The 15673-nt window shown below is 43.8% G+C and overlaps 1 protein-coding gene across 1 annotated transcript in view; it reads right to left on the bottom strand.

Annotated features, from left to right (window-relative positions):
• PREP (prolyl endopeptidase) overlaps nt 1-15673 on the bottom strand; it is a 132570-nt gene that overhangs the window by 47262 nt on the left and 69635 nt on the right. Inside the window, exons 9-10 of the mRNA XM_061427708.1 lie at nt 12224-12421; nt 5656-5759 (exon numbers count right to left, since the gene is read on the bottom strand). Of these exons, the coding sequence (XP_061283692.1) occupies nt 5656-5759; nt 12224-12421 (302 nt within the window). The remainder of the gene's footprint in view (nt 1-5655; nt 5760-12223; nt 12422-15673) is intronic.

The raw sequence follows: 15673 nt of genomic DNA, 5'->3' as shown, positions 1-15673 counted from the left end.
AAAGCAAATCACCTTTGGGATGTTCTTGATGTTTCACATGCAGTATTGTAGGTAAACCTCAGAAGCATAAAATTCCTCAGTTTAAGAGGACAGGACTCAAGGTAATACAATCTGTGTTAAATACTTGTAATCCTTACTATTTCTGTACTCTGTTGATCTAGGTTTGCTATTGCCCCATAAAATGGAATCTTCCTTCTAATTTATTCTTTTATAACATGTGGAAACTGTTGTCAACGGAGTTGATTCAGAGAATACTGAGTTCACTGTTCTTTTTCAGGTCTACAAATTTTGACTTTCACTTTAGAAGGAGAAAAGACATTCTTTCAGCTGTCAAAAATTTTTGGCTGAACAAAAACGAGACACTGAGAAACCAAAAAGTGCATTTTTGCTACACTGCATCCTTTGTCATGCCATGTTCAGCCACAGTGCAAACACTATTTTATCCACAAAAAAGAGCTGTTAGAGGCAGCCCTACTGCACAGGATGCTGAGGGCAGGACTCCTTTCTTCTTGAACTTACTGTGAAATTATGAAATTAAACTGCTACGAAAAGGTAGAGGCTCTCTGAATGAAGAACTGTAGTGAAATTGTTCAGGAGGCCCAGTAGGGGCCTGGGGCTTACAAAAGCAGCCATCTCTCAAAGCCCAACCCAGGTTCCACCTCTCCCAGGAAGAATCCCTGGGCATCCCGGCCAGGATATCACAGTACCGACAGAAACTTTCACCTTTCCCCTGATCGCTCTGATAACATCTTGGGGCATCTGACCTTTCAGAGCTCTGTGTCTCAGCTTTCCAGCCTGACTGCAAACTTTCCAGGGACAGTGCCTGTGTCTGGAACTTCTCTGGATTCAACAGTACCACCTGGCATTGCACATCACATAAGTATTTATTGACAGACTAAATGTTCCTATTTCTTCCCTTCAGTTTAAAATGAAGCATACTACTAATCATAAATATAGACAAGATTCTTTTCATATCCAAACCTTTGTTATTAATGTAATTTCTAATGCTCAGTATTTCCTTTTTAAAGACATGTGAACAGATGTTCTAACCAATATTAGATAGTGGTCATGTCATTCATAATAAAAAGAGGAAAAAAGATCTAGTCAGCAGCTATGATAAACCTATCTAAAACTTAATTTTTATGTGTACCACAGACTGGAAGAGAAAGTTTTTCCAGGATCTGATTTTCACAATTGTATTTTCTATACAGATGAAATTTCTCCCACAGCTGTGGTCAGGCCTGGGTAAAGACTATATAGTAGCTATGTTCTGTGTATGTCAGCAAAACAGGACACTCCCACCCTACATCCCCCCACCACCATTCAAGATCTCTGGTCCTGAATGAAAGCACATCACACAAAGAACAGCCCTGTGGCTGGTTTAGCCATGTGTTTCTCTGACGCTCCTTTTTCTCTCTCCTTCACTTAGTACATCTTACAAGCTAGACCACCAGTGAACATGCACGTCTGTGACCACCATTAACCGCACTGACTAACCATGCAGGGGAATCTGGGCAGCATTTGCTTCAAAATGATAATGTACATAAAATGTAAGAAGGAGTAACAATGAGCCCAGGGAATTTTCTTTTAAAATCACATACAGAATAAATACAAACACCAGGGTCATGCAAAATCAAAAGCAGCACTACCCGGAAGTAATTGAAAACAAAAAATGAATCTTTTCCCTACACCCCCAAATGCTGTGGTTTCTATTATACACTATGAGGATTTTTCCCACTCATGCACAAACCCTTCTCTAGAGCCTGCTTTTACAGGCTGGTCATTGTTGGCAACTCTGCTGAGAGCCTGATCACAATGTAAGCACAGATGTCACACTCACATTTCCTGTCCAAGCTCTGCTGTGTATACCTGGGCTAAGCCACTGCAAAATGAACTTTCAGTCTATGGTACTGTGAGATATCATAGTACATTCCAAAGCCACCTTTACCCAAAAAAAGAAATCTATTTAAATAACTCAGTGCAATATATATGATGTGTATAATCAACAAATTAAAGTCTCCTGATGGCATTATACTAGAGAGATTATACCTTCATAAAAATTATAAAAGCAATGTGTTCTCTCTAATTACTCAGTTACTATCCCCTTAAATACATCCCATGAATCTTTTCATCTTTTTTCCCCCTACTGCACTTGTACAAATAAAAGCTTCTAAGTATTTCAGTAGCTTAACGTTAGGGGAATTTTGTGATGTGGAAAGCCGCACACAGAGGACTTTGGTGCCTTTTCCAATGGCACCCGACCAGCATCTCCTGAGCGTACTTCCTCCCCAGTTTAATCTGGAAATCTCAGGTTGCTGTGCCCAGGGCTGAGGGATTTCTACTCCACATAAGCATGTGCTTGGCTGTAAAGTTTTATCTTTTCCTTTATATCTGAAAACAACACATATTAGGTTGTAACTAGTTTCTTTGTGTACCATCTGTAAAGAATACAAAAAAAACCAGCTACTTGAGAGGAAAAACAACTCCAACCATCCTCCCCGAGAAGCAAGAGCCACTTTCCTATAAGAAGCTGCCTTCGAGGCAGCTGTCATGATCACAGGTCCCTCCTGCCTGCCACAAACTCCACAATTACTCACTTTGGCATGAGTTGTGGGGAGCAGAAAAGAGAAATTAAAAAAAAAAAATACAGACCTGAGGGGCTTCACAGCAGAGATGAAGAGAAGATGAGGGCTGAGGCGAGGGATGTCTCATGGGCAACAGTGCCCAATCCTAGAGCAGCCACGAGGGGACAGTCACTTCTCGCTGCCCGGGAATCCTTTGCATTACTGATGGGAGAGGCGCTGTCTTGCACCACACACACACACACACACACACACACACACAGACCCTCCCCCCTCCACTGCCCTGAGGATGTCCAGGCAAGGACTAGAAGCAGTTCCTGAGAAGGCCAAATGTTACAGCTGACAGGCACACAATTTCCACACACAGAGAAAATGAAAAACAGCAAGGCATGACAGCCTAAAAGTGATGTTAAAAGTCTAATGCAGGACTAGGGTGAATTAATGAACCATACAAGCACTAGACTGGGGCTATCGGCCCCTAAAAGATCTCTCTCCAGGCAACGGCTCACCTTGAAAATGAAAGAAGCCAAACAAGCTATGGAAACCTAAAAGTCTGCCATATTACTTCTAACACTTTTTGAAAAAAAAAAAAAACCTGATTACATTCTACATGAAAGCGCTAAGTCTCCCAGTCATGTCTGACTTTTTGTAACCCTATGGACTAGAGCTCACCAGGTTCCTCTGTCCATGGGATTCTCTAGGCAAGAATACTGGAGTGGGTTGCCATGCCCTTCTCCAGGGGATCTTCCCTACCCAGGGATGAAATCCAGGTCTCCTGCATTACAGGCAGATTCTTTACTGACTGAGCCCTATGTGCGAGACCCTTAATATGGGCAGACCTTGGAGACACGGTAGATTCAGTTCCAGACTCCCACAGTAAAGCAAGTGTCAAAATAAAGCGAGTCAGATGAATTTTCTGTTTTCCCTGTGCATAGAAAAGTTACATTTGCACATACTGTCATCTATTCAGTGTCATGTACGGTTGAGAAAGCTGGACTGTAAAGAAGGCAGAATACCAAAGAACTGATGCCTTCAAACTGTCGTGCTGGAGAAGACTTCTGAAAGTTCCTTGGACAGCAAGGAAATCAAACCAGTCAATTTTAATGGCGATCGACCCTGAATATTCACTGGAAGGACTGATGCTGAAGCTGAAGCTCCAGTATTTTGGTCATCTGATGCACACAGACGACTTACTGGAAAAGTTCCTGATGCTGGGAAAGATCGAGGGCAGAAGGAGAAGAGGGGGTCAGAGGATGAGATGGCTGGATGGCATCACTGATGCAATGAACATGAACTTAGGCAATCTCTAGGAGATGGTGAGGGACAGGGAGGCCTGGCATGCTGCAGTTCAGGGGGTCACAGAGAGCTGGACATGACTGCACAACTAAACAACAACAATATTCAGTGTGCAACAACATTAAGTCTAAAACAACACTGTACATACCTTAAAGAATATTTAATTGCTAGAAAATGCTAACCATCATTTGAGCCTTCTGTGAGTCACAATCTTTCTTGCAATAACAACATGAAGAGCACAGATCATAACAAATATAGCAATAATGAAATAGTTTGAAATTCTACAAGAATTACCAAAATGTGACACAGACACATGAAATAGTCAAATGCTGTCGGAAAAATGGCACCAATAGATATGCTCGATGCAGAACTGCCACAAACCTTCAATTTGTAAAAAAAAAAAAAAAAAGAAACACGGTATCTGCAAAGCACAATGAAGCAAAGAACAATAAAACGAGGTATGCCTTTATATATCATCTCACATATCCTGCAGGAATTTTATCATATCATAATCCTGCAGGAATCCTGCAAAATGGGTACTATCTGTTTTACAGCTGAAAAAACTGGCAAAAAAGTTAAATGACTCATCCTATGTCAACCAAGATGTATCAATCAATACATGCAGACTTCAGGCTTCGAGCTGACAGAGCTTGAAGACAAAGGCCCTAGACCTCTATTGAGAATGCTCTCTGACTTTATAAGTACTATTTATATAGATCAAGGATCAGCAAACTTTGTCCTGGAGGGCCAAGTACTAAGCACGTTAGCCTTTGTGGGCCACAGTCTCTGCTGCACTGTTAAAGCATTAAGGCAGCCACAGACACTATGTGAACAAACATGGCTATTCTCCAAAAACCCAGAGGCCAGTATGTTGACTCCTGATATAGAAGAGGGGCTGGCAATCCGCAGCCCTGGGCCAGATTCAGCTGGCCAAACAGTTTTATCTTTGATCTAGATCTAGTCCATCATCTAGACTTCTCTTAGACGGGTGAAGGGCAATTCACCCTGTTAAAATGATGCTCTAGTTTCACAGAAACGTTCTCAGGGTATCCAGTGCTCTTTTTTTTTTTTTTTTCCTAATTTTCCTTTGGAAACAACACTCTGAATCCTAACCTGGGTCTCTGTAGTCCAGGCCCCCTGGTAGGAGAGTCCTGATGAAACACCTGGTACCTGACAGGTGACTGGTCATTGCAAAGGAACAGAGTCATTTTGCATCATTTGTCAATGAGTGATTTGGTTTCTGGGAGACTCAGTACCTGTGGGCCACTGAGAAAACAAAAAAAATGGAGATTCTTAACCTGAAAGGCTGGTGACCAGAGACTGAGCTTGCCGTGCATGACAATTAAACAATTAATTCATCCATTCTAATATTTTATTGAGCGCTCACCCTGTGCCAGGCAGACATACGGATGAACTTCAGACTGCAAAGACTGCCTTCTAGCACTTGAGTGAATACTTCATGTAGAGAAAATCTGTTATTACTTATCACACCACGAGACCTGAGCCAGAAAACAATCCACTTTGAAGTAAGCAGACAAACTGTGTTTCTTTGATCCCCCAGACAAGGGACTCTGGCGGAAGAGTGGCAGAATCTGTAAACTCCAAGAGGGCAGGGACCTCGCCGGGCTCAATGCCCAGAAGCAGCAGGTGTTTCCAAGTATTTGTGGCCGGTGTTGCTGTGGGTTACCTCTATAGCTGCTGACAAACTGGGGTGTGCGCAGCCTGGCCTGAAAGTCAGATTCTTAAACTCACGTTGTCAAGATAAAAAACCCCCTACCTGGACTGTCTGGTAATCGGAAGCGTCAATTCCTTTCACAGTCACCTCTCGGAAGACTCTGGGCTCCAGTTCCTCTTTGGTCAGATCACAGTGATAAATGATACCTAGAAGGAAATGGAAGTCTTAGTTCAGTCCATAAACTCACTAGATACAAGAGGGGCAAGGATCACAAAGCACAGTCACTGCAGAAAGAGACTGCACAACAGCCTGGCATGTGGACTGTGTAATGCTGCATAAGTGTTCACACTTCATCATCGCCATCACATGTGGTCTTCTTTTTTACAACAGTCACCTCTGTATCATTTTAGAAGATTCTAATGCATTCCAGGACTAAGAGCACAGGTAAAACCTAACTGCAGAAACATAACAGGTCTTTCCCGACACCAGGTCACTTAGGAGTACAGGTCAAAGAAGATGGGACACTTCATGTAGGGTTATTTCACCTGAGCAGGGATGAAGACGGAAAACTCAAATGATGTGCCCAAAGTCAACAGCCAATCGAGGTCTCTTGATGGGAACTCTGGGACTATTGCTTCCTCACACCCACCCCTCTGTGGACACACAGGTGCAATCAGGGACCAAAGACAGCCTTTCAGGGGAGTCTTTCAGAGTTGCCTTTAAAGTTCTGACTATCCAAGTGCACATTACACATTGATGAATACACAATAAACTTTTAGCTATTTTAACCACTAATTAAAATTCCATTTCCTTAATTTAATGCTGCTGCTGCTGCTGCTAAGTCGCTTCAGTCGTGTCCGACTCTGTGCGACCCCATAGAGGGCAGCCCACCAGGCTCCCCTGTCCCTGGGATTTTCCAGGCAAGGATACTGGAGTGGGTTGCCTTTTCTTCCTCCAATGCATGAGAGTGAAAAGTGAAAGTGAAGTCACTCAGTTGTTCCCGACCCCATGGACTGCAGCCTACCAGGCTCCTCCATCCATGGGATTTTCCAGGCAAGAGTACTGGAGTGGGGTGCCATTGCCTTCTCTGAATTTAATGCTACTACATTCTAATATTTAATATCTAAATCAAAGGGACTTCCCTGGTGGTCCAGTAGATAAAAATTTGCCTTGCAATGCCAGGGACATAGGTTTGATCCCTGGTCCAGGAGGATCCCACATGGCGTGGAGCAACTAAGCCTATGCACCACAACTACTGAGCTCCCACACTACAGCTACTGAAGCCTGCACGCCCCAGAGCCTGTGCTCTGCAGTAAGAAGCCTGCGTACCGCAACTAGAGAGCAGCCCCCATTCTCCATAATGAGAGGAAGCCCAGGGGCAGCAACGAAGACCCATCACAGTCCCCAAAATAAAATAAGTAAAACTGAACAACAAAAAAGAACTAAACCAAAGAAACAATAAGTAAGATTAATCATTACTGTTTGAAAACAACAACACTGCTATCGTTTATGAAACAGAATTAGTCATCCAGAGTGGCTGGTGTGGAAACAGCCCTCCCACATAATACTTTAAACATACGCTGTCAGTATATGAAAAATCAATTTAGAGATCCTGATTCTTGCTGCAAAACCAGAAACTAAGCAGTTACTCCCACAGGGTACATTCAAACGGATTGATCATGCGATAAAATGGCAGCGTGCTTTCTTTGCAACTCCTCTGTGTATGAACTTCACTCACAGCTGCGAAACAGCACTCTGCTCCCCACTGGCAAAGAGCAATATGTTTAGATACTTTAACAAAAAGACTGTTAATCCCCATGAATGTTATCACAATTCCCATGCTTACAAATTATTTTAAGGTTTATAATATAATCATACAATGTATGATTAACACTGACAGTGGGGAGATGCCTCACAGGACTGAAGTACTGGCTTTCTTAGTCGAAGCTGTATTTGGATATTTGTTGGAATATATCCTTATACATAAAATATTTTCAGACTACATATCCGGGCATACATTCTAAATTACCAGACACACTGAGTACTGTACTTGCCCAGATAAATGTAGTCTTGAGGGCAAAGGCTATCTTCACATATATGTTAATTTTTGAAAAGCTTCATTAGTACCTGCCCCACTTCCTCAAAACACCAAAAGCATCTCCATCCTCAAAAAAAAAAAAAAATCCAAACCACCCGACAATGACAACGGGACTGCAGAACAAGCATGAACCATTTAAGCCCTGGACTCACCCCAGCATCACTGTTACCTGAGCTATAGTGAATCACAAAGGATGGGGAGCCAGGATTCCCAGCTCTAACCACCAACCAGTTCCTGGGGCAGTGCCCTGAGATAAGTCACCAAAGTACTAGAATGAAATTTCTCAAGTGAAAGACAGTGAGTAGGAAACACACTCTAAATGCCTGTTTATCTAGAAAAATCAAGACATCAAAGCCTCTAGTAGAAGGATGAAATTATACAACATGGGCTGGCTCCTGTTGGGAGAAAGGGTGCCAAGTGCCTGATCTCTGTTCTTCTGTTTGGGGCAGAAGTGGCACTTTGGAGGAGGCTGGGTTACACCTAAAGGTACCAGTGCTTACTTTACTTGATGGACATTTTCTATTTTCAGATCCATCTGGGTCAGTCCAGGTGAGCCCACTGCAGAATCACGTTGTAACGTGAATCCCTATAGCCTAATGATGTTTTGTGTCCTGTCTCAATTGGTTTGCTAAGTATAACAATCCAGTATCAGATTGGAGAAAACATCCTAGAGTCATGAACCAGAGAGGATTGGTTAGGTGATCTCTAGGGAATAATTTCAAAGTTTAAGGGCAAAAGAGAACCGAATTTGGAAGTTCTTTAAGACCGGAGGAGATGTCTTGGACTTGAGGAGATGGGTCTCCTGATGAAAACAGTGCTTTAACAAGGCTATTCTAGCAAAAGGAAAGAGGGAGGGGTAATCAGTTCAGATATTCCTGCTATAATTGGAAATAAATGTAAGGAGATGAAAGAGATGGGAGTTAAAAGGAAGGGACAATTCTAGGAGAAACTGCAAAAGGATCAACAGAGGAATCTGGAAATCTGTATATGCAAAGAAAAGGCAAAAGAACTTGGCAAAGATGACCCATGTAGACACTGTTTCATCCAATTACAGGTCAGGTTTTAAGGATATTAAAATTAAAAAAACACAAACAAAAACAAGTCTCTTCAAATGTTTTTGCCCTCTTTGATCATTTATCCAAAGAAGTTGAAAATGTGTCCACACAAGAACCTGTACACAGATATTCAGAGCAGTTTTATCCATGACTGCCAAAAGTTGGAGGCAACCAAGATGCCCTTCAGAAGGTGAATGCGTAAGTAAATGGTGGAACATCCAAACAATGGAGTATTACAAAAAATAAATAACCAAATAGTAATAGCAAAAAATAAATAAGCCATTAAGCCATGCAACAACCTTAAATGCATATTACTAAGCTAAGGAGCCAATCTGAAAAGTCTATATAATCTATTAATATGATTCCAATTATAGATCATTCTGGAAAAGACAAAGCTATGGAGACAGTAAAAAGATCAGTGGTTGCCAGGGGCTAGGGGGAGAAGGGATGAAAAGGGCAGAGTGCACAGACTTTTTAGGGTACTGAAATTACTCTGCATGACACCATAAAAGCACATACTGATGGATACAGGTCATCATTCATTTCTCCACACTCAGAATGTACAACGCCAAGAGTGAGTCCTAAGGTAAGTTATGGACTTTGAGCAATTGTGATGTGTCAATGCAGGTCCATCAACGGTAGCAACTGTATCACTGGAGTAGGGGATGTTGATAACAGGGGAGGCAGTGCATATGTAGGGACAGGGAGTACACAGGAAATCTCTGTCCCCTTCCTTCAACATTGCTACGGACCTAAATCTGCTCTTATAACATTTTTATGCTTTTCCCAAAGAGTCTGGGAAAGCTTCTTTTATTTCTTCTCCCTGTTTCCCAGAACCATGCAACTGGGATGGCTGTACTGGATTGCTACAACACACAGAAGTCTGAAGTGAGCCTTAGACAACCCTCTCAGGTCCCATGAATACAGCATCACTCGACTCAACCACTAAATGGTTTGAGCCACAGGGAATAAGTGCATTGTGCTCCAAACTGCCTTGGTTGCCTGTTTCCCTCCAAGTGCAGTCACAACTCTCCTAGAATTGCCCCTTCCTTTTAACTCCCATCTCTTTCACCTCCTTACATTTATTTCCAATTATAGCAGGAATATCTGAACTGACTGCCCCTCCCTCTTTCCTTTTGCTAGAATAGCCTTGTTAAAGCACTGTTTTCATTAGGAGACCCATCTTCTCAAGTCCAAGACATCTCCTCGGGTCTTAAGGAACTTCCGAATTCGGTTTTCTTTTGCCCTTAAACTCTGAAATTATTCCCTAGAGATCACCTATCCAATCCTCTCTGATTAATGACTCTAGGATGTTTTCTCCAATCTGATACCCGATTCTTATACTTAGCAAACCAATTGAGACAAGGACACAAAACATTATTAGGCTGTAAGAATTCACCTTACAACGTGGGCCTGTTTTCTTCCAAATGGCTTTGCTCAAGACATGTCTTCACCATGTATTCCCATGGGAAGCAGAGTCAGCAGGTGTACACCTGCCAGATGTACAGGTGTCCACAGCAGTCGGCGCAGCAGGTGCTTTCGGCCCTGGAGCTTGATTTATAATTTAGTGTCTGTCGTTTACTGCAGCAGTGGACAGTCAACCTTCGGAGACCAGTGCAAGACAGCCTTTGAAAAGCAGACATGCATGTACACGGATGTGTACATATGTACACACTGACCATTTCCTGCTTTCAGGGAATCTAGTTTAATTATTTATTTTTACATTTGGTTCAGAAGGTCTGAGCCTAGAAGCCCTGTTCTCTGATTTTAGGTATCAGATTACATTAAGGAAAGAAAAGACAAGGCTGGAGGCAAAACAAATTAGGAAAAGACGAAGGAGAAGAAGAAAGCATTGCAGAGACAGATAAAGCTAGCTCAGGAGCTGCCTGCTGGTACAGAATCAGGAACACACTTCTCGTTCCAGACTTCACAGCCAGAGTCACAGACAATATTTCAGTGCTTGGCACAGAGCCCATCGTTCTGTGCTAGGACAATGAGCCCTTTCATCTTCGGGTAATGATGAACTTGTCCCTGAAATAAATGGCCACACGGGTCACTGAAGGTGGTTTACAGGCCTCTGGAGACTCTGGCTTTTATGAAGAGCAGGTGAGTCAGCCTTGCTCTGTTCTCCTTGTTGCTCATTATCCATTAAAACTGTTTAAAGGCTATGAGGTTTTCCAAAGTTCAATTTCTGGAACCAGTATAAGTTGAGGAAAGCAGTGCAGACCCCGCAGCACTGGGCTGAGAGGAGGAAAGCAATTTTCCTTGGTTCCTGTCCACTGGCTGCCACTGTGCTCCAGGCTCTGGGGAGGAGCGGTGAGGAGCAGCACACCCTGACGCGAGGCTCCTGACCTGTCAGTGCAGGGCTCCTGGCCCTGGTTTCCCATCTTTGTGAGATCCTCTGAAAGGTGCGTGGGTGAGTAAAGATTCCTAGGTGTCCCAGATGGACCATCAGACCTATGTACAGAACATTATTCTTCTGATTTAATAACCCCGACAGCAACCTGCCGTGACGGTTAAGATTCCTTAAAGACTGCCTGTTCTGTGACTCTGAGGTACACACAAAGAAGTGGATCAGCCATCACTGTCATCTGCCAAACCCTGGGAGGAGGACAAAGTCATTTCTACTCTTGCTCGGCTCTCCCCTACATCTGCTTTATTTGCCAAGAATCAAACGACCGCAACAAAACTGGCTAGGACAAAAAGGATGATGAAGGAGCTTGAAAAACAAATAAGGAACGTGCAGACATTTCTTCAGCCAGATTGCTTTCAGGATAAGGTCTGCCCAGTCAACTGCAAATTGCCAACTGGCCAGGCTCCTGGGACAAATCAGGGTGTTAGAGCTTTGGCTATAACAGAAATGCTGAATGCAGCCAAGTGCAGAAACAGGAAAAAACCCAAATAAGCAAAGTGAGTGTGAAAAAGCCTAAGAAAAAAAAAAAATATGAAAAGAGTTATGTTTACTTTGGGGAAAATTAACTGATGCCACAAAATTGCAAATGTTTTCTTCCTTTTCTACTAGAACCAAGTAACAAGTTTTTTTTTCCCCCTCCATATGATGTAAGATTATACTTTTAGAATTTTAATTTAATCCAGCTTAACAAAAGCGGAATGTAGTCTCAGTTTTAAAACAGCTTTTAAATGTCAGATGTGACTACAGATTTTTTTTTAACACTTTTAGTTATCTGTGCTGTGTGTGTTTTGATATATATAGACTAAAGGCTGAATCTACCGTTTTACTTGTTCATACCGATTTTTCAAATCAACCTAAAACAACAGTTGGTCCTGTCCCCAGAAGAGAGACTCAGGATATAAGATTAATGAGAGTGCAGTTTTAGGTGTTCATGTTTCCCTTTGTTCTGAGTGTCCGTTTTACCTGTTTATATTAAGTAATTCTGGCTGTAACACAGCCCATGTGATTTTCAATATAACATGGCGTCATATTTCAGTTTATCAAAAGAAACCCAAATGGGAGTGTGATTTTTAAACTGGACCATGTTGGTGAAAAGACTCTCACCTGGAGATAAAAAGGAAGTAAACTGATAGAAGATCTCGGTGTCCTTCTTCTGACCGCTGTAGCCCACGACGCTGCCGACCTCCAGCGGGAAGGTCTTGAGGAGAGCACCAGTGGCCAGGTCGTGAAGCTGCAGGGTGTTCTTTACGTCGTGCAGGTAACACAGCACCAAGAAGTTGGACCTGACGCAAGCCACCCACTCTGAAAAGATAAGGACACATAAAACCTAATGTGGCTTTGAAAATTAGCCAAAAACACACTCATTTAGCCGAACGACAGTTCTGGGGCTCTACACCGTGCTCTGCAGCACTGAGACTGGCCGAGTGATTTTATCATTGGCTTTAATCATTCGCTGCGTTTTCGGCACATCCCTCTAATAAATCACTGCCAATGTCAGGTCCAGAGGTGCTGACACATTCTCCACCTGGGACCAGGAACCTTTGATGATCTCAATAACATGTGTAATACAAATGACCCTGCTGCCCTATTTTGTGTCCAGTATCATGTTACAGGAGGTGCAGATGGAAAACAACAAAACCTGAGTCATGCTCCTCATCTGCCAAGATTGTTTATTCAATAAGAATGTACCAAACCCTTGCTTGACATGTGCTTGGCACCCTGCAAGGGCTGGACAGACCAGCAAGGAGATGAGGTCACTTCTGCCCTTGAGACACAATCACGTAAAAATATAAGTAGTAATGTGTAAACAAAGGTGAGTGAGTGACTGAGATTCAAAACAAGTGGGAGCCCTTGAGCAAGTGCTGAGTTACATCTGGGGGACAGTGAAGGTGGGGGTGCCTGGGTGGTGTTGGGGACAAGGCAGCTCTCTGTCGGGCGTGAAGGTGGGAAAACACAACTCAAGGAACGAAGGTGAGACTGGGGATAAGAAGAGAGAAAAGGAATATGAATGAACCAGGAAGGGCGAATGAACCAGGAGTGAAGCAGGAAGGGAGGAAGACTGGGAAGGAAAATGAGTGAGAAGCCCATTTTCAAGAAGAAAACCATTGTCCCTTTTGGGGGTGAGTGGGGTTGGTGGTGGGAGGTCTGATGGGGGTCTGGTGAGCTGGGTGGGGGAACTTTAGTTCTGACTCGGTCATTACTGCGGAGCTACTGTTGGACAAAAGGGTGACAGCAGTGACGGATGCATGCATCCCATGGCTGACCAGAGAACCAAGGAGTACGTGGAGGGTGGAGAAGAGCCCGGAACCCCAAGAAGCCAAGCAGAGCCCCACATGGAGCTGGGGCTAAAGTCTGGAGAAGGGTAGCCAAGAAACGAAGGGCATCTCCAGGAAGAGTCACCAGGCCTCGGTGAGGAGGGGGAATCTGAGAGTGAGGCAGAGACAGGAGTTCCGCCCCTCCCTTCCGGTGCCCAGGCTGCAGCTTCAGTGTTGTGTTGTCAGTGATGGAGCTGGGAGAGCGGAGGTAAGCGAGCAGAGGAGCAGAGGAGGAAGTGGAGGGGGCAGGCCTGAGCACAAGCCACCGTGCTCTGGACAAGATCGGCCAGCGACAAGAACAGGCCATCCAGAGAGACAGGCTGTGGTAAATGCAAGCCAGCACAGGGCTGTTGGGAGCAGCTCAGGAATGTGGAAAAGATGAGCCTTTCCTGGTTTTCATGGTATGGAGCAGGGCAAGGGGCTTTTAATGCTGCTTATGTTTATAACCCAGGAAACTAGCAGCTCACACATATGACATTATCAATGCTCAACAAGACACGGGCCAGAGGGAGCTCTGAGGGCCACCAGGGACCCCAGTCTCATCAGGTTCTTTAGGTTCCTACTGCAAACTTATCAAGTCAGGATATAAAAAACAACTATTACACCTAAAAGTCATTTGCTCATCTGCCAGTATGATTTTTTTACAGTACTTCAATCAAGCAATGCATTTCATGTGGCTTTAATGTTTCAAAGAAAGGGGGGGGGAGGAAGTAAATTATTTCTGTCAAAAAAATAATCAATCTGTGTTAACTACGAGTACATCAGGATTCTAAAACAGACAAAGGGAATAAAAAAAGGACAAGGTGATTTGTAGACTGTCGTTAAATAAAAGCTCTGACTTAACAGCTGTACTTTATGATTCACCTCTAGTTTTTATTCTCAGTAGGGCATTCTGTGCTAATGATATATTGCAAATTTACCTGTGCTTCTCTTTGAATTGACGAGTTCTAGTGAATATTGAAGGTTCCCCCTTTCCAGTGTAAAGAACTTATAACCTTTCAGAGGGAAGGTTATAAAAATACATCACCGCTCCCACAAATCTCCGAGCATTGATTTGCATTTCATTAGATCTGCAGGTGAGACAGGATTGTCACCTTAAGGTATAGTTAAAACTGCTTTGGTGGGTGGGTGGGTGGGCTTTAAAAAGCAGAAAATTCACATGTCTTGGGAAATATTTGCATTTCTGATGGTTCCATACAAGAGAATCACTGCTCCAACCTGACCTTCACCTGAAAAGCGCCCAGGGCACTCTTCACAAAGACTTGTGCCACTGTCTCCTTTGGACCCACCAAGGCCCGAGGGGCCCTCTGGTGGCAATTAAGAAGTGCGCACCAAGAGCTGGATCTTACCACCTCTGGAGGGGATATTCTGTCTCAGTTTGCACAGAAGCCAAAGTCGCTGCAAACCGGTTTCCTCACATGAAGATGTTAACGGAGAGGGCAGGAAACCTGTTCTAAGATTCTCGGGTCCTTCATCCAACATATGAGGTTCAGAGACTGAACAGAAGGTTTTGAGGAGACAGATGAACAGGCTTCCTTGGAAAGAACCCCTGTCCTGTTGTTAAGTCCCCTCCCCACCAGGAGAACTCAGCTGAGAGAGATAGAGCACTGATGCCTAATCCAAGCTGAAAAGCAGCTATGGACAGAGAAGAGCCTGGGATGAGCTGCGGTCCTGGGCTGCAGATAGGGGCTGAGTAGGTAAGGGCACGGACAGGGCTGTCTTGGGTCCCGTCTGATAGGACTGCCCAAGGTGTCGGCCTCCATACAGAAGCGGGTGGATGGGTGAGGCAGGTGTCCAGGGGCACAGGGGAGCGCGTGAGTGAAGCACTTCCTGAGACTCAGCTGTAATTGTGTGCCCACCTCCTGCTCTACAAGCCAGGCCAGGTGGAACTATATACAGGCACAGAGCATGCTGCCTTGAGCCAGGGAGGAAGGGTCCTTACTTTTCCAGGATGAGCACCTGGATCTGACTCCAGTATATGTGCTTCGAGTCACTGAAAAACCCATGTCAGGACGGCTTCGTCTGACACAGGGCCACTCTGCTGTTTTCACAAAGAATTATTTTCCTGATTATACACCTTATACCTTCACTTGGAATGGCCCTAGATTTTATTCCTATTCAACCCATCAAAAGTTCACCTCCACAAGCAAACTCTTCCTTAGCTTGAGGTATTCGACTCCCCTTTTGTGTCAAAAACTGTAGCAAAATTAGTGAGTTTCATTTTAAGTCAAATCCAGCT

The sequence above is a fragment of the Bos javanicus genome, chromosome 9, assembly GCF_032452875.1.
Source record: "Bos javanicus breed banteng chromosome 9, ARS-OSU_banteng_1.0, whole genome shotgun sequence".
Taxonomy (NCBI): Eukaryota; Metazoa; Chordata; class Mammalia; order Artiodactyla; family Bovidae; genus Bos; species Bos javanicus.
The sequence above is the reverse complement of the archived record's forward strand: the minus strand, read 5'-3'. Positions and strand labels throughout refer to the sequence as shown.